Here is an 18,133-nt window from a genome sequence, read left to right on the forward strand (position 1 = left end):
ACGGTTTCTATATGTACTTGTAATTATACACCTAGCAATTATTCTGACACTCGTCTGTGCATAATTTTTATAGCAGTACGGAAAATTGATCTTTTTTGTTCACCTAATATCTAACGGTAATGGAATATTGTATGAATGTTATCTTGTTATTATTAAGAACAAAAAAGTGCAGGTTATAAAATATTGTGATTCATAAAGATACCTTTGCATATTGATTTTTTTTTTTTTATCAACTTTGTTGGCTGATTATTGAAGGATTCGAAATTAGAGTGGACTAAATTTATAATTTGTATAATCCATTTTGTAAGTGTAATTTTATATTTGTTTAATAATTTTTTTAAATTATAGATTTAGTTTATACATGCTTTTATATCTCATTACATACGTATGGTCAGGTTTAGCTTGCCTCAACTCCCTTTCATCTATTTAATCAAATAAAATTGCACTTGTACAATATCTATTGTAATTGTTGAAAAATTGTTTACATTGCCGATAGTCTTATTGGTCAAAATCTTGTAGATTGTACATACTTATAAATGTAAATGCGTCTTAACAGAAATATACATTAGTGTTTATCTTGTTTAGATTGCCAATCTGAAGCAAAATGTACAGACTTGAATTCAATTAACGAACGATTCTCTTTCTAAGGAGCGTCCGCATTTAGTCATTGCGTGCTAACTGCTTTCGTGGAAAGTTATCGTCATTTGATAAACAGATAATACGTGGATGGCATATCTTAAAGTATAGTATCTTGTCACACTAGCAAATCAGTATCTTTCATCATGACGTAATTAAAGCTAATGTATACACGAGAAAATTCCAAAAAATCTTTATTCGATTTTATTCAATTTTATTCAATTTATTTTGATGAGAAAATAAAATACAATGATAGATTTAAAAAGAAATATAGTCAAATTATAAAATATTTGTGAAATGGGTTTGTGAGATGAATGTCACATTGTTCCCTCGTAATCGTTGATTCATGCTTTGCGTCAACGGTTCGATCTCTGAAGGATAGGGCAATGCGATTGCAGAAGCGATCATATAACAGTATGTATATACAGGGTGTGTGCGTTCGTTATCGGGAACTTCTTATCATTAAGTTCGTACGAAGAGGCAAACGACACACCTAGTTCCGCTCTTGCCATCCACGTTAGAAAGAACATTCAATCGCTGTGGCAGTTTGTATCAAACTGTTGCTGGATATTGTCTTCAGATCGACGATGAGAAATATCGTTTGGGTTATTCTGCTTCTTGGGGTTGCATGTGCGCAGCAAGAATGTAAGTAAACCTAATTTATTAAAACATTTCATCTATTTTTGCCTTTTCACTAAAATCTACCTATTAAACAGGTATAGTAAATTTACTATATTTTTATAGTATGTGGCTCGATTCTATGACGAATAATCTCTACGTGAAAATATAAAACTATAAAAACTGAAATATACTAATTAAAATTAAATAATAAATGTTGTATGTTTTGTGTGTGTCATAATTTATATATATATTACATAATTTAATAAACTTTTAGAAATACTTCTAATAGTTATTTGATATTAAAAAAATCTATGTAATATTAAATATATTTGCATTTAATCCTTATCATTCTTCTCGGAATATTCTGCAAATAAAAAAAAAATTGCTTTGCGTATCATACATTTTATATTGATAGCAAAGTCCGATTCATTGCATATTGATAAGAAAATCGCAATTTTGTATTGCTTATAGCATATATTATAACATTAGAATCATACAAAAAAATATGTATAACTTTTTTAATAATTTATGCTAAAAATATATCATATAATAGAACTTTCAGTCACAGTTTTTTTTCAATTTTTAAATATGGATACGTAAAAATTTCAAGCATACTTTTAATGACAAAAATGGTTGATATAATAATATTTATATAAAGAAAAATTTTAAATGGAATAAAAACAATGAGAATAAAAATTACATATTTTTACATGTGCATAATCCATAGAGCACTGAAGCTTGCAACAACATTGCTGCAACATTGTAATATTGCATATTGCAGTTTAATGTTGCAGAAATATTGCAAAGACATTATTTTACAATATAACTTTAGCAATGTTACAGCAACATTCCGAAAATATTACAAAAAAAGTATTCAATAATCGCTAGTTCATTCGTTTACCACTATGCGGCGCATGTTCCGCATTTAATTTTTAATCATGATGATTATATAAAGTTTACAAAGAGCAGCTAGTAAGATTAAAAAGATATAATAACTATTTTTTGTTAATTTAAGTCGTATGATGTGACCCCAATACATGGGACTTGAGACATTGGACTAAGAATTTATTTACAATAATAGTTTCCATTCTTATATAAAATCAAAAATTTGATAACAATTTTCTAATATGCAAGATACTTCAGATCTTAATAAATAAATTTTAAGATTATATAAAGACAAGAGAGATGTGAAAAAACTCGTTGTATGCGTAATTCCACCACAATCTTTTTGCATATCTGAATATTTCGGATACAAAGAGATTGTGAATTTATAAAATTGCAAATTGAGTTTTTTCTTATTTCTCTTAGATATTCTTTGTCACTGAAGGAAGTCGAATGTGTACCAAAAAATTTGCAATTTATAATTTCGTTATTATTATAATACAGAAAATCTATATACACACTAAATCCTGATTCTTATATGCCTAATTTCTTATTATTTTTTTTTACATATTAAGAACATTATGTCGATAAATATACATAAAGCACTATTGCATATATATTATATTGCTATGTTGCTGCAATATTATATTGCAATATTTCTGTAGGCGGATATTTTACTGTTGCTGCAATATCATAACAACGTTGCAGCAACATTTCCGCAATGTTTCTGCAATATTGCAATCTTGCAGAAAACTGTTGCTGCAATGTTATTGCAATCTTGCGTTGCTGTATGGGAAGTTAAAAATAACGTCTGAAAGATATTCTGTGCAGAACTTTTTAATTATTATCTTACATTAGAAGAAAAGGAAGATAATATATATTGTATATATATATTTTTTTAAATAATAGTAATTTTAATTATATAAATAATAATAAAGTAATTTTAATTATATAAATAATAATAATTTTTTATTCCATTATATTACAAGATATTAATATTTGAGAATGTATACGATAAAATTTGAAAAGGTTTGAATCAGAAATTTACGATAACGTTTATGGCATATTTTTTGCATTATTAGACACTATCATTAAATAAATAGATATCTTGATAGTGATTGATTGATTTCATTGAAATTGATACATAGTCTTGCCGATATAAAATACGATTATTATTTTATATGATGAATATTTTTATAATAACTGTATAATGCATTTTATATCGATGAGATTCTCTCTACGTATCATATTTCAATATTATATATGTACACACACATATACACACGCGCACACATAACGTGGTGAACGCAAAATCGAATTATTAAGATAAAAATAACGCTTGATAAAAGACCTTGATAAAAGAGAGAAAGCATGAAACAAATATGAATCAGATTGCTAAAAGTACGCTAAAAATTTTGAAAGTAAAGATTATCGTTTCTGATAGAATTTTTGAATAATTATTTTATTTTATTATTTTAATAATACAGTTATATTAAATGTAAATCAGTTATTAAAAATATTATATACATTTGTATATAACTATTAAAAGTAATGGACAAAAAATTTAATTTTTTTTACATAACAGTAATAATATAATACATTTTAAAACAATTAAATGTAAAATTATATTAATCAAAGTTAATATAAACTATATTAATCAAAATTAATATAATTATGTAAAAAATTTAAATTCACTTCCTACTTTTAACAATTGAATACATAGAAATAAATATATTAGATTTATATAAATAAATAATTGTAAATAGTGTTAAAATATTAATAAGCCAATGATAATGCTGATATTTCTAAACAAAAATCAAATATAATATTTCTGAGTAAAAATTAAATAATATTTTTCTATATAAAAATTCTCCACAGAGATGAATAAAAGATCGTTTATTTATCTTCTTATAAATTAAGAAGTCACACAACCTTTACATATATCATTATATCTTTATACAGAATCATGATATTTCTAAATATTAAATATCAGTTATATATTATATTAATCCAAAAATTTTAATTGTTGTATATATTAATCAACCGTATTTTTGTCAATTGTCTTCTTTCAATTTTCGTTTTTAAAGCTTTCATAATTTTATTATACATTTACATTGCAAATATACACGCGATGATTTCTACGAGCTTCAAGAACACTAAGAAATTTCGTCAATAATCGAATTTATTCATCGATCAATTCGCCAATTTTTCAGATAAACTCTGCGCACCTGTCGATACTGTAAGTGATGACGCGTGTTACGCTCTGCAACGAGGGGAAAGTAAAGTATCATGTTTACGTGTAGCGGACAGTGCTGAATGCGCTATTCGCTTAGTCCAAGGAGCGGCCGATTTCGGCGTTTTCAATGCGGAAGAACTCTTGTTGGCATATCAATTCTATCCGTTGGACATCCTACCTATTCTTCAATTAAGACACAGGGATAAGCTGGAAGGTAGTAGAGAACTTTAAAGAAATATTCTGTAACAAAAAGAAATTATATTGGATTATTTTTAAGTGCAGTACTATTAGATTCCCTCATCGTGTAAAATGTAAATAGAAGAAGGTGAAAGCACGAAAAAAATTCTGCTGTTTAAAGAAACAAGTAATGTACGAGCAACTTGTTTCCCTCTTAAGGTCATCTTCAAGATGATTTTAAAATCATTGGCATTTTTCCAAGTGCCACTACGTATTTTTAACTTGATAATGTTATAATCGGCGTCGCAACGAATTTAACGGTTTATTATTATTATTCTCGTGTATTTTATTGATATTTTGGATATATATAATAATCATTAGATAGAATATATTTTTTGAACTATCGCTATAAAATTCTGTTTATACAATACATATATAAAACTTCCATTTTTTTAAATTTTTTGTTCCTCGTTTTTTTTTTCAAAATAAACTAGAGAGATTTAGTGAGAAATAAAATGATTTAAGATTAATACATATAAAGTTTTATCAACCAGAAAATTAATAATTTAAATTTAAGCAAAATAGTATAATTCATATAATATATCCATATATATATATATATATATATATATATATATATATATATATATATATATATATACACATATATACACGACGCGCGCACGCGCGCACGCACACACACACACATATACAGGGTGTCCTAGACCACCCGTACACTCCTTTTCTTTCAAAAACTAAGCATTTTAAAGAAAAACATTTCCAACAAAAATTGTATAGTTTTGAGAGAAATATAAGATGATGTCATTGGTTTGACCTTGGATGGCATCGTTAAGGTCAAGTCAAGGACACCTTTAATTTCTTAAATGGAACCCCCTATTTTTTTATTGCATATTCTTATAGCTTATGTCGAGAGCTTTCCAAAATACTATAACAAAGTATTTTTTTATTAAGTACTTTTTGAGTTATTTTGTATTTTAATCTGATATATTTTGATATAAAAAATTAAATATAATAAAATATTTAGTTTTCGATAATCTTACCGTAATACTTTTACGTACAGAATAATGAGACAAATCAATTAGTGCAAAAGAAACAAATAATTGTTTTAAAAAATACATTGTAAATAATTTTCTTAAAAATAATTATTTTTTATACTAAATTGATTTGTCTCATTATTCTGTACATAAAAGTATTACAGTAAGATTATCGAAAACTAAATATTTTACAAGATATTTAATTTTTTATATCAAAATATGTTAGATTAAAATATTATATAAAAAAACTTAAAAAGTACTTAATGAAAAAATACATTATTATAGTGTTTTGGAAAGCTCTCGAGGTAAGCTATAAGAATATGCAATAAAAAATAGGGGGTTCTATTTAAGAAATTAAAGATGTCCTTGACTTGACCTTAACGATGCCATCCAAGGTTAAACCAATGACACGATCTTATGTTCCCCTCAAAACCATACAACTTTTGTTCAAAGCATTTTTTTCTCTAAAATGCTTAGTTTTTGAAAGAAAAGGGGTGTACGGGTGATCTAGAACACCCTGTATATATACAATACAGGGTGGCCCACGTAAAGTGTTACAAAGCAATATCTCAGAAAATATTTGTTGGATCGAAAAATTGTTCATGACACAGTTTCATGGATTCAAGGGGTCTTTCTAACTATATAAATACCAAGTTGCTCCCGCCCCCGCCCCCCCCCCTTTTAAGAAAGGGTGCGGTAACTTCTTAATTTCAAATGGTACCCTTATAAATGGTTACAAATTTGGATTTCGCAGGAAAAAACAAGCAACTTTTATCTGAAACATTTTTCTTGCTTGAAAAATGCTTCTATCAAAAGTTATGAACGTTTAAACTTTAAAATAGAATGTACTCAAATTAATAAATAAAATCATAAATCAAATGAAAGATTTCATAGTTTCATATTTTTTTTAAATTTATTAAATTTTCGAACTGTTGTCCATTCTTCGTTTTAAATTTTCTTTCGTAAATTTGGTCGTCTTTATGATGAATGTGTAGTTTATTGTGTTTATTTTTTTCGGTTACAATCAAGATCGCTTTTGTTTATTAGAAGATTTAGAGTACGTACTTCATAGGTAAAACGAAAATATTATTTTGTGTACATTCAGTCAGTTTTATGTTAACTTTCATGGTATGAATTTCGAAAAATATGGCTCGATTTAACGTAGAAGTTGATATGTTGCTAATTCTCGGAGAATGTCAGAAAAATGCCCGGCGTGCAGCTTAACTATTTTTTGAACGTTATGATTTTAAAAAATCACATATGGCATTTGTTCGTCTAGAAAAACGTTTACGTGCACATGTTACTATAATTTATTAAAACAATTTTTTGATTTGACAAATATTTTTAGATTTATTAGCTTGTAACACTTTACGTGGGTCACCCTGTATATATATGTATATACATACATACACACACACACACATATATATATTGTATATATATGTATAAATTAAAATGTGTAACTTTTTTTAATCTCCTACCATTATAGATTATATGTATAAATCATAAATAAATATCTCTTATTAAAAATAAATTAAAACATTTTGAATTATACTTTCTAATAGTGGCAATATTGAATGATGATAGTGTTGACATTAGAATAAATGCACAATACTTTTTATAGTAGAATTGTTAAAAGCAAAAGTAGAATTCTCATATATTTATAATAATTATAAAAATATATGAATATATATAAACATAATTTAACTTTTGCAGAGGATTTCGAATTTCAAACAGTGGCAGTGGTTCCTGCAGATTTTACGCAAAAAGTCGTTAGCCCTGGTGAACGCCTGAAACAATTGAAAGGTGGTGGCTTTTGCCATCCTGGTTTTAGTAAATCTCAATGGTGGAATGATTACATTCTCAAATATTTTGAAAACACTGTAAATCGTCCGCGTTGCCAAGAAAATGTAACTACCATCGAAAATGAGATTAGAAATCTTAAAGATTTCTTTGGAAAAGCTTGTAGACCAGGCGAATGGACTGCTGACAGCTCCTTCGATCAAGAACTAAGTAAGTCGAGAGATTCATATAGGAAAAAAAATTTACATAAATCGATATTCAAACATTTACACATCACAGAGATTACTATAAATTTAACATATATTGGAAATCGTAATTTCTAACAATATATGTTTTGAATTACTAAGGATTGCTATTCTGATTTCTGAGATTTATTATTTTAAGATAATCGCAATTTTTCATGATTCAATGAGCTAATCTAACTTATAATTTGTCTTAATTTAACGAAATTATCTGCCTCGTTTTTCATCCATATATTTATCTTTATTTTTACACCAGATTTTTTTTTTTTTTTCTCATTGTATTATGTCTTCTGAAATAATGCTATTAATTGCAGATTCTTTTAAGTTTTGTTAACAATTTCTAAAAAATTAATGCAAATATAATAATATTTAATATCTATTTTTCTTCACAGAAAATAAGTATCCAGAACTATGCGATCTTTGTGACGACCGAACAGCTTGTATTTACAATAATATGGAAAAACACGGTCATTTAGGAGCATTGGAATGTCTAACTCATCGTAATGGCAAAGTCGCATATGTAGCGCTCAGCTACGTTCGTGAATATCTCAGAGTAAGTAGATTCTGTTTTTAACATATGGATATATATTTCATCTCAAATTCTAAAATTATTTTGGATAAGAGTCACTGTGTATTAATAAATTTATATTTGTTTATTCTTTTTAATTATATTATTGATTATTTTATTACTTACGCATTATCCTATGTATGTTTCAGACAAACGCGTCGTTCGAGTTTTTATGTCCAAATGGTAACATTCTTCCTTTAACCGACACTCCTTGTGCGTGGCTTAAACAACCATGGAGTGTTGTCGCAGCTAGAAAGTAAGTAAACAACAATATTAATGATTTACATCAATTTACACAAAAAAATTAGAAAAAAATAAAAATAATTTTTTTATCGAGAGGCTATGCACTAGTAAGTGCGACGAACAAGTGATTTCAGATTGAAGTCGATTTCAAATGATTTTATCAATTTCAAGCAATTAGAAAACCATGTGATTTAACGTGATTTCATACGATCCGATCAGTGATTTTTGAAATCATCGAAACCGATTTCTGGTGATTCCAATTTTGATTTTATACCGGAGTGCTTCAATGATTTCTTGAATGAATAGCCCCTCGTTTTTTATTCAAAATTAAAGATAGCTTAAAGTGATTTTTTAAATTTTATATTTGATATTTAATTATGTTCTTAAGCTAAATGTGTATGTAAGAATAGAGAGAAATAGGAGATTTCATACTTACAATAATTTTTTTCTTTTTAATAATCTGTTTGATTATTTTGTTCACAAATTTTTTTATTTTTCAGGGAAATTGCGAAGCCTCTTAAGAGTGATTTGTTGAAATGGTTGAATTCGTCGTTTCTATTTGGATATAAAGAAAATGATTGGAAAATTGTTTTAAATAGAATTATACAAGAGGATAGCTGGGCTATCGATCTTACGGAAATGTCTCTGGCTACGTACTTAAGTAAAGGAAGAGAAATTGATATCTCAAATATTGAGACCTGCGGTAAAACCATTCGTTGGTGCACTATTAGTGATTTAGAGACTAATAAATGCACATGGGTGGCGAAAGCAGCGAGAACTCTTGGTGTGGAACCGAGCATTTCCTGCATCAGATCAAATTCCACATTTGAATGTTTTCGCGATATAGCTGAAGATCGAGCAGACATAATCACCATCGATTCCAACTATGGTTACTTGGCGCGAACGTAAGCAAAAATTTTGGAATATCTATTAAAAATTTGAGGAGAACATTTACGCATTTAAAATTTATTACAATATTATTTAATATCTTCTTCTTTTTTTTATTTATGCAGGGTTTATAATCTATCAACGATCCTGTATAGCGAAACTGAGATGGACAAGAATAGCGTGATAATCGCGGTAGTGCGCCAATCTAAGGATAACGTCTATCCAATAAAAAATTTTCACGATCTAAAAAATAGAAAAGCATGTTTTCCAGAATACGGTGGAATTAGTTGGTTAAGTTTCACCAATATTGCAAGAACGAATGGCATTATTTCATCTAAATCCTGTGATTATTCATTATTGGTGTCCAAATTATTGTCTGGCGCTTGTACTCCCGGAATAGAAGACGCCGATCATGCGCGCACTGCTATTTCCGCAGATGTATCGTCCAAGCTCTGTTCAGCATGTCGGTATCAAAATAATACTTCTTGCGCGGTAAATGAAACTAATCCCTATTATAACGACAAAGGAGCCATGCGATGTCTCAGCGAAGGAGTGGGCGATGTGGCATTCGTCGAAGCGGCAAATATCATCAGTATGAAGCAATCTATTTTTATAGATAGACCATATATTATAAATATATAGATATTCATTCTCATTATTCGACCGATAAGGTTTAGGGATTTATAAAGTGTATATAACACCAAAACAAGTTAATTTTGTCAATAAACCCGTGACTGCAAATGAGTCGTTTTGGCACTAGAAAATCGGAGACTAACAAGGGCAAGAATCGTTGAAAAAAAATTATTTTTTCAAAATTTTATTAATGTGGTTAGGTTAGATTAGGTATTTTCACCATGAAATTTTTGTATAAAACATTTTTTGATATTTCGAATAATTTTCGAGATATATCGAGAGAAACAAAAAGCCACTCTACATATGAGAAGTGATTTGATCTCTCAGAATCGTTTTTGGGTTGCAACTGAAAAGTTCTAAATTCATCTATTTGCCCTCTCTCTCCCCCCTGTGTGTAAAGTTTCATTAAAATCAGAATTTTTGGATTTTCGAGGTTGTTAGTCTTTGATTCTCTAATACCAAAACGGCTGATTTGTGGATACGGGTTTATTGGCAAAATTGGCTTGTTTTGGTGTTCTTTATAACCTCCCGAAGTTTGTCGGTCTAAGTCTGGAACACCCTGTATAATCGCGCGATAAAAAGTTATCTATTTTTATAAATACAATGAAAAAAAGAAAACATTTATATCTGTTGAAAACATTTCTGTCTGTTTAAATTTAAAATATTTATAACTAATTATTATTTTTTGCAGAGAGCGACATCGATCCGTATATGTATCGTATCTTGTGCAAAAATGGAAGTTTGGCTGAGCTTCCAGGATTTATATTTGACGAATTTTGCGCATTATCAGTGACAATTGATAGTGAAGTAGGTACAATTTTTTAAGAATTATTTAATATACGATTTTAATATATGTATATATGTACGTGTGCGTGCGTATCTGCGTATAAAGATGAATAAATTGCAATGTTCTTTTAGCTTGTTGGTCGCAAAAATGATACGCAGATTTCTAGGACGAACACCGTCTTGGCTTTACTCAAGATAGAAGATTGGCTAGGATATCGCGTGAGCCCTCGGAGACCAATTCGCATTTACAGCCCATTCAACGGCACGCTAGATCTCTTGTTCAAAGATTCGACATCCGGTTTAGTTACTACATCATCGACGAAGAAATCAGTGCTTGCCTATAAAGAGCTATTTAGTCATGTAGACGAATGCTCGACTGGTTCGTTTCTGGCCACTACCAATTTCGTCCTTATTGCTCTAATTACCCTTTATCACTTTCTTTTCAATCACATACATTAATCGCATTATTAATAATTAATTCAAATTTGCACGCGATTGTCATATACTTTTAATTATAATTATTAAATATTGACCAACTTTTATACCATTTCTAGAAGATAAAAGCGTCACCGTTATATTTCTGTACGTTGCAGAATAGAGAATAAAGACAAACATTATTACTTTTCTATTCACCGAAATTTCTATTTATTCTTTTCTTAACCTTCTTAATGCACATATGTGTATACATATAGTATTTCTTTATCGTTCAAAGACTTTTCGTTACATTGGACAAGAAAATTTGTGTTTTTGAGCTTCGATATGTATACTATATATACATATAATTCAATAAAAGTATATATATATATATATAACCCATACAGCACCGCAAGATTGCAACAACATTGCAGCAACATTTTTCTGCAAGATTGCAACATTGCAGAAACATTGCGAAATGTTGCTACAACATTGTTATGATATTGTAGCAACAACAAAATGTCCGCCTACAGAAATATTGCAATATAATATTGCTGCAACATAGCAATATAATATATATGCAGTAATGCTTTATGTATATTTATCGACATAATATCCTTAATATATGAAAAAAATAATAAGAAATTAGGCCTATAAGAGTCAGGATCTAGCGTGTATATAGTTTTTCTGTATTATAATAATAACGAAATTATAAAATGTAAATTTTTCAGTACACATTCGACTTCCTTCAGTGACAGAGAATATCTAAGAGAAATAAGAAAAAACTCAATTTGCAATTGCGTAAATTCACAATTTCTTTGTATCCGAAATATTCAGATATCCGGATGCAAAAAGATTGTGGTGAATTTACGCATACAACGAGTTTTTTCACATCTCTCTTGTCTTTATATAATCTCAAAATTTATTTATTAAGATCTGAAGTATCTTGCAAATTAGAAAATTATTATCAAATTTTTGATTTTATATAAGAATGGAAACTATTAAAAGAATTCTTAGTCCGATGTCTGAGTCCCTTATGTTGGGATTATATCATACAACTTAAACTAATAAAAGTAGTTATTATATCTTTAATCTTATTAGCCGCTCTTTGTAAACTTTATATAATCATCGCGACTAAAAATTAAATGCGTAATAGGTAGCGCAACATGCGCCGCATAGCGGTAAATAACTAAACTAGCGATTATCGAATACTTTTTTTTGAATATTTTCGGAATGTTGCTGTAACATTGCTAAAGTTATATTGTGAAATAATGTCTTTGCAATATTTCTACAACATTAAACTGCAATATGCAATATTGCAATGTTACAGCAATGTTATTGCAAGCTTTAGTGCTGTATGGGAATTATATAGTTATATATACGCATATGTGTGCGTAAAAAGGAGCATGACATCGGCATCCGCACCGGCATCGTATGGCACCATGATTCGACCCATCGCTTGATTTAATAATCAAAATTTTTTGGGAAGTTTTTATTAAATTTTGATCGTTGCTCATACATTTACTGCTAAGACTATCGTAGCTAAATCGGTTCTTCGGCCGGAATCAAGAGCATATGATATTTACGTTGCCAAAATTATTGATTCATTTTTGATTTTATCAAAACAATTGCCTTTACCCACATAGCATTTTTTATGTGCCTTTGCTTTTATTATTATTCAAATTTTTTCAATTCTTCGTTTAATTGTGCATATCTTATCATATTTCTTAGATATATTTTAAGTTAAACATATAAGCCTGTCCATTACAAAGTTATGGTTTAAACACAAATACAGTACACACACACACACACACACACACACACACACACACACACACACACACACACACACACACACACACACAGATACAAAGACACACATACCCAAACATATATAGAACTGTTAGTTTCTTAAAGATCAAAACCAACTCGCTTAATAATAAGTTTAATAAATAAATAAAAATTATATTGTGTCTTTTCTAATTTTTTGATAATTAGAAGTAGTTAAAATTGTGTAAAGAATAAATAGCCGATTGTGCATCTTTATGTTGACGCATCTCACAAATTCGCATTCTCATTAAGTTTGCTTTTTCAAAAACTCGTTTTGTCAAAATTCTTTGATCGCTCACTGTCTACATTTTATATATTGCATATTGAGTCCTTTTTTTGTCACATTAACGTTGTCAACGTGTTTGTTTAGCGTCAACAGCTTCGATTATCCTTTGAAATGTGATGGCATCAAGACCAGCGAAAGATTTGTCAGGAGTCGCGAGCACGCGCGGAAGCGAACGACGTCTTCTTCGTCGTCGTCGGCGACGAAATATATCATCAAAATAATCATCCGTGGTCGGCGGATTCACCTTGGCATAATAGAGCGCTGCGAAACCGCTGTAAATTAGCAAAGCCGCAGTCGCGAGCTGATGCAAGCGATAGAACGTTATTAAAACATAATTAAATAATTGTTAAAAAAAATTGAAACAAATAAATTTCGAATTACCTGAAAAACGGCCCAGAATTTGTAGCTGCCTTCGTTTATTAAAAAGTCGTAATAACCAGCCCAATAATCAACCTTAGGTTGACCGATTGCCTTCATGTGATCGTCCTCGTCATCGTGATTCATGGCCATATCATCGCCATAATGATCTCGGTAATCGGTATTATCTCCTCTAGTATTGTAATCCTGTCTGTAAACCTTGCCTTGTCTATAGACAAAATGTGGCTTGGCATTAATATTTAAGATAACGAATCGTTAGCTATCAATTGTTATAAATATGCGTGTATTGTTTAATTTTTATTTTACATTGTTTTTTGTACATTAAAGACTCAACAATTGCTCGATTAACATGATTAAAGATTAAAATAAATGATGTTAAGAACAATATATAAAATTAAAGTTATGCTTACCTGATAGGCTGCGTAATTGTAACTAACTCAAGATTTTCTTTAGATGTTTCTGTTTTCGAAATCAATTCTTTCATATCCTTGATTTCGCTCGATTCGGCAGAGATGTAATAAATGCAAATTAACAATAAAACAAGTTTATGAACTAATCCGTTGTTTGCTGAATCTGAGAAATTATGATATCCATATAGTAAAAATATATATATAATTTATAATAAATATGTAAAAATATAATAATAAATTTGTGAAGATCTTTTCTTACTGCAATTAAATACTGACCCATGTTAATTTTTAAAATATATTGTGCGTTTTGCTTTTTAATAGACACAATGGGGACACCATTCCACTTAAATAATGTACTGTCACTCTCACACGTAGAGCTCTCATAAGTTGAAAGTAACACAATACAAAGTTTCGAAGCGGAAAACCTTCAGCTATCAAGTCTGTCGAGAAACTAAACGATCCCTGGACTTAGTTTCAATACCAACTTTGTTCGGTATTCGTGAACTGCTAACTGTATTACTTGACGGTAACGTTAAGCAAATCCATAAGCGCTAATAGCTCTAATTGTTACAGATATTGTGCATCGTCGTTCAGAGGTAGAATCTGTCAATACGTTCAGCAGCATCGAATTTGATTGATGATAGCTTCCAAATAATGTTGATGATGTTATTTATAAGCCGCAAGATTCTTAAAAATAAAATCACACGTTAACCAATTATTATTTACATAATGTTACATGTATTATTTAAAATTCGCTAATTACTTATAACTACCAACTTCCAGTTTAAAAAATCAATGTAGTATATCTGGAAATAGATCAGATCGTACATGTTATTTCTTATTACAAGCGGCTAAGCAGAGAAATATATTTGTTATAATCATTCAAATCTTTTTTTATTAGCATATTTTTATACTTTTAATTTTGTTGAAATGATATTCTAAACCAATCATAAATTTTGTCCTTAACAATCATTTATTCCATCTGCATATTGTTTACAATTATTTTAGCAATATGTTGGAATATCCGATGTATTGTAGTATTATATGCGTCCATTATATAACGAAAGCATAAAAAATCGAGAATTTGCATGATCTTAAGAAATCTAAGCAAAAATAGGAATTTGGAAATTTAACAAAATCGTATAACTAAAGTTATCAGATTACTTTTACAATCTTTTTTATAATAATCCAAAAGATTTAATAATCTGAAATATGCCTTTGTAGTAATAAAAAATTAATTATCAAATACAAAGTATTAATATCTTGTTTATTTGTTTAAATAAATAATTAAACGAATAGCAAATTAAACGAACAACAAATCAATTATAATGCAAAAATAATAGGTGGAAATAATAAAAACAACTATGTACGTTGTAGCTATAAGAGTGTACAAATTTCTTTTTTTTATCTCTCTTTCTCTCTTTCTCTCTAATTTATCTCAAAACATAAATATTAATTTAAAATTAAAAAATATAATTTCACATTTAGATGATTTATATCATTGATTAACATATATTGATCTAAGATATCATAAGTTATATATATATATATATATATTTCATAAGCAAAATTATAATATATTTATCAATGATAAACATCATCTTGACGATACGTTTTACGTTTTACGTTTTGTAAACTAATTTTTATCAATGATTCGTTTATTGAAAGTTGCAAATGCAATTTTTTTTTAATAGGAAAAGAAAACAACAATTATTTACACATGCATTGGTTGTTTTTCGAGACTTTCTCACTGATAATTTATCATTGAAATAATATTATCAATCCTTCAAATTTTTATGTTTCAGCAAATCGTTCCACTCCTTCAAGTATTTTTTCAGTAAAAGACCACCATCCTTCATTCGAATCGCTTCTTTTATGAGTTACAGCTTCTGCTAGATTAGCCGGGAAGTTGATCTTATGCCTGGCAATGCTTTTCAATACAAGGGCGGCTATGTATATGATAAAATAAATGCTAAAGTATAGAGGTATATACCAAAGCTTTTTTCCTATAAAGTAATACGAGTATGGTCTTTTGTCGAGTCGCTCATCATTCATTTCCGGCTCCTCTGTAGTGGTTTCGTGATGATGATATTCCGGTACGTTATCGTATATTATGTCGTGATGAAAATCGTGTTCATATGGATCTTGTTCGATCTCTATGAATGAGGGCGAATGATCATAATAGTTGACAAATTTCGCGGGCTTTGATCCAACTTCGTCATTTTCATACGAAGGAGAAATGTCGTAATTAAGATAATCTGTTTCATGCCCGGTGTGATATTTATTCGATGATTTATAGGAATCCAGAACCTATTTGATGAAACTCAAATTAGACATTTGATGAATATATTACAAGAAGCGTATTTGAATATATACACTGCGCTTTGTATTTTTGACATATTTTTTTTTAATATTTATATTCTCAATTTTTCTACAACTTTCAATGTCTTTTCTCTGCTCTGTTTCTTATTTTATTATACATATATGTGATACATGTCGTTATTAGAATAAAAGTGAAAAATAAGAAAAAAAAACCAAAATCGTTCTTGAAAAATGGAAGACTATTTGACCCCGTCATATTAAAAAGAATTAATTGTAGTAGAGAAATAAACAATAAGAAAAGTACACAAACTTATTGATTTATCTATTAGGAAAAGTACACAAACTTTATTGATTTATCTATTAGGAATTAATATAATGATAAATAAAATATTTATATTTACATACCTTTTTATCATCCGTAGATGGATATTTGCTAATTGGTTTAGATATCAGTGATTCATCATCGAGAAATTCTGATGGACTGTATTCGTACATACCAGAGAAGATTGGACCAAGGAAAGTAGATGAATTTACGATTAAGGAGCTTTCTGTATTTGATGATCCTTTTTGCGGTTTTCTGTTTGCATGCGCGATATTGTGCTCGAAATTTACAGGTGGATGAAATCGATGTTGAATCAATTTTTTGCCTGACGTAGCGTCTAGCTTGACTATCATGTCATTGTCCAACGTGGAATATCTAGACGTAAACATAATAGTCTATTAATAACAAATAAATTATCGATACGTTTTTACTAGCGTTATATTCGTATATATTAATATTTGAGTTTTTACTTTGGAGTGATTGAATAATCGACCGCTTCTCCTTTCCTTAATTTTGAAGTCCTGGGTGCTGCGTAAACAGGCGATACTGTGATAACGACATCGTTTATACTTCTCTCCTTATTTTCGTTCTCCACGCTCGTATTGTTTTTCATCGATAATCTAGATGTACAAACATTGTTTGATAATCGATTTAAAAAAAAATAAAATATCTCTAGAAAATGTCTAATTGTATTTGGCTGACAGTAATAGTATTGAAATTAATCTCGACGTACCTAGTGATCCACGAAAAAGAATCGTGAGAACTTCTTGCTAACTGTCCGTTCTTCGATACTCTTGCGTATGATAATACTTCCGATGACGTTGCGACAGAAGACAGATGCAGGAAGAAAACCAAAGTTAAAATACGTAACATACTTGCCGATAGTCGAAAACGAATGACTGTGGTCTTGAAGCGAGTATCTCCTATATAGACTTATAACTGTTAAACTGTATAATTACTGTTTGACCAGTCGTAAATATATTGTCTGCGTACGTTTAACGTCGTTGCACACAACATTTTGATCTTTTTGTTATTATATCGGTTTATGTGTTGTAGATAATATCATTGTCATTGCATATTCTTCGTTTTCAGCCAAAATAATGCAAGATTGCACAATGTTGATGCTTACGGTATTAAAGCATTATTTTACGATTATATATATATATATATATATATATATAGAGAGAGAGAGAGAGAGAGAGAGAGAGAGAGAGAGCCATCCCCCCCCTCTCTCTCTCTTACAGACAAAATATACCCAGTCAGTGCAATCGTGCTAAACAGAAGAAATGACGCTTGACAAAATTGCTCTAATTTAATTTACAAATCGTAATGCTCCGTTATGAAAATGTTCGTATTTGTACATTACAAATAAAAACGAATTGTCTCATAATAAAATATTCT

General features: G+C 29.1%; 3 protein-coding genes across 4 annotated transcripts; 1 reads left to right on the forward strand and 2 right to left on the reverse strand.

The window, feature by feature from the left end:
• Window positions 1-1,115: 1,115 nt before the first annotated feature.
• On the forward strand, window positions 1,116-11,398 carry LOC138937526 (transferrin-like). Its single transcript, XM_070303887.1, has 9 exons — window positions 1,116-1,281; window positions 4,353-4,589; window positions 7,324-7,620; window positions 8,045-8,205; window positions 8,370-8,476; window positions 8,964-9,368; window positions 9,477-9,943; window positions 10,676-10,791; window positions 10,903-11,398. The coding sequence occupies exons 1-9, from the start codon at window positions 1,224-1,226 to the stop codon at window positions 11,227-11,229; spliced, it is 2,175 nt and encodes a 724-aa protein (XP_070159988.1). The 5' UTR covers window positions 1,116-1,223; the 3' UTR covers window positions 11,230-11,398.
• Window positions 11,399-12,124: 726 nt separating this feature from the next.
• On the reverse strand, window positions 12,125-15,884 carry LOC138937513 (uncharacterized). 2 transcript variants are annotated; one of them, XM_070303867.1, is made up of 5 exons: window positions 15,807-15,884; window positions 14,365-14,775; window positions 14,089-14,251; window positions 13,682-13,886; window positions 12,125-13,601 (listed from the first exon to the last, which is right to left on the reverse strand). In XM_070303867.1, the coding sequence occupies exons 2-5, from the start codon at window positions 14,366-14,368 to the stop codon at window positions 13,368-13,370; spliced, it is 606 nt and encodes a 201-aa protein (XP_070159968.1). In that variant the 5' UTR covers window positions 14,369-14,775; window positions 15,807-15,884; the 3' UTR covers window positions 12,125-13,367. The 2 variants fall into 2 exon arrangements, with proteins under 2 accessions (XP_070159968.1, XP_070159969.1); XM_070303868.1 differs by lacking the exon at window positions 15,807-15,884 and adding an exon at window positions 14,852-14,869.
• On the reverse strand, window positions 15,712-18,062 carry LOC138937512 (uncharacterized). The gene is made up of 4 exons (XM_070303866.1): window positions 17,466-18,062; window positions 17,203-17,352; window positions 16,816-17,107; window positions 15,712-16,398 (listed from the first exon to the last, which is right to left on the reverse strand). The coding sequence occupies exons 1-4, from the start codon at window positions 17,603-17,605 to the stop codon at window positions 15,883-15,885; spliced, it is 1,098 nt and encodes a 365-aa protein (XP_070159967.1). The 5' UTR covers window positions 17,606-18,062; the 3' UTR covers window positions 15,712-15,882.
• Between the last annotated feature and the right edge of the window lie 71 nt (window positions 18,063-18,133).

The sequence above is a fragment of the Polyergus mexicanus genome, unplaced genomic scaffold (genome assembly GCF_030449975.1).
Source record: "Polyergus mexicanus isolate NDT 795.1 unplaced genomic scaffold, iyPolMexi1.0 SCAF_11, whole genome shotgun sequence".
Taxonomy (NCBI): domain Eukaryota; kingdom Metazoa; phylum Arthropoda; class Insecta; order Hymenoptera; family Formicidae; genus Polyergus; species Polyergus mexicanus.

Excerpts from the sequence above, each read along its gene's own strand:
- LOC138937526 (XM_070303887.1), top strand. The coding sequence starts at position 1,224 with ATGAGAAATATCGTTTGGGTTATTCTGCTTCTTGGGGTTGCATGTGCG. Across the intron at positions 1,282-4,352 it reads TGCATGTGCGCAGCAAGAAT|ATAAACTCTGCGCACCTGTC; the intron begins GTAAGTAAACCT and ends CCAATTTTTCAG. Across the intron at positions 8,206-8,369 it reads ACGTTCGTGAATATCTCAGA|ACAAACGCGTCGTTCGAGTT; the intron begins GTAAGTAGATTC and ends TGTATGTTTCAG.
- LOC138937513 (XM_070303867.1), bottom strand. Across the intron at positions 13,887-14,088 it reads ACAATTACGCAGCCTATCAG|ACAAGGCAAGGTTTACAGAC; the intron begins GTAAGCATAACT and ends TTTTGTCTATAG. Across the intron at positions 13,602-13,681 it reads AATTCTGGGCCGTTTTTCAG|CTCGCGACTGCGGCTTTGCT; the intron begins GTAATTCGAAAT and ends CGCTTGCATCAG.
- LOC138937512 (XM_070303866.1), bottom strand. The coding sequence starts at position 17,605 with ATGTTACGTATTTTAACTTTGGTTTTCTTCCTGCATCTGTCTTCTGTC. Across the intron at positions 17,108-17,202 it reads GATTATTCAATCACTCCAAA|ATATTCCACGTTGGACAATG; the intron begins GTAAAAACTCAA and ends GTTTACGTCTAG. Across the intron at positions 16,399-16,815 it reads CATCTACGGATGATAAAAAG|GTTCTGGATTCCTATAAATC; the intron begins GTATGTAAATAT and ends TTCATCAAATAG.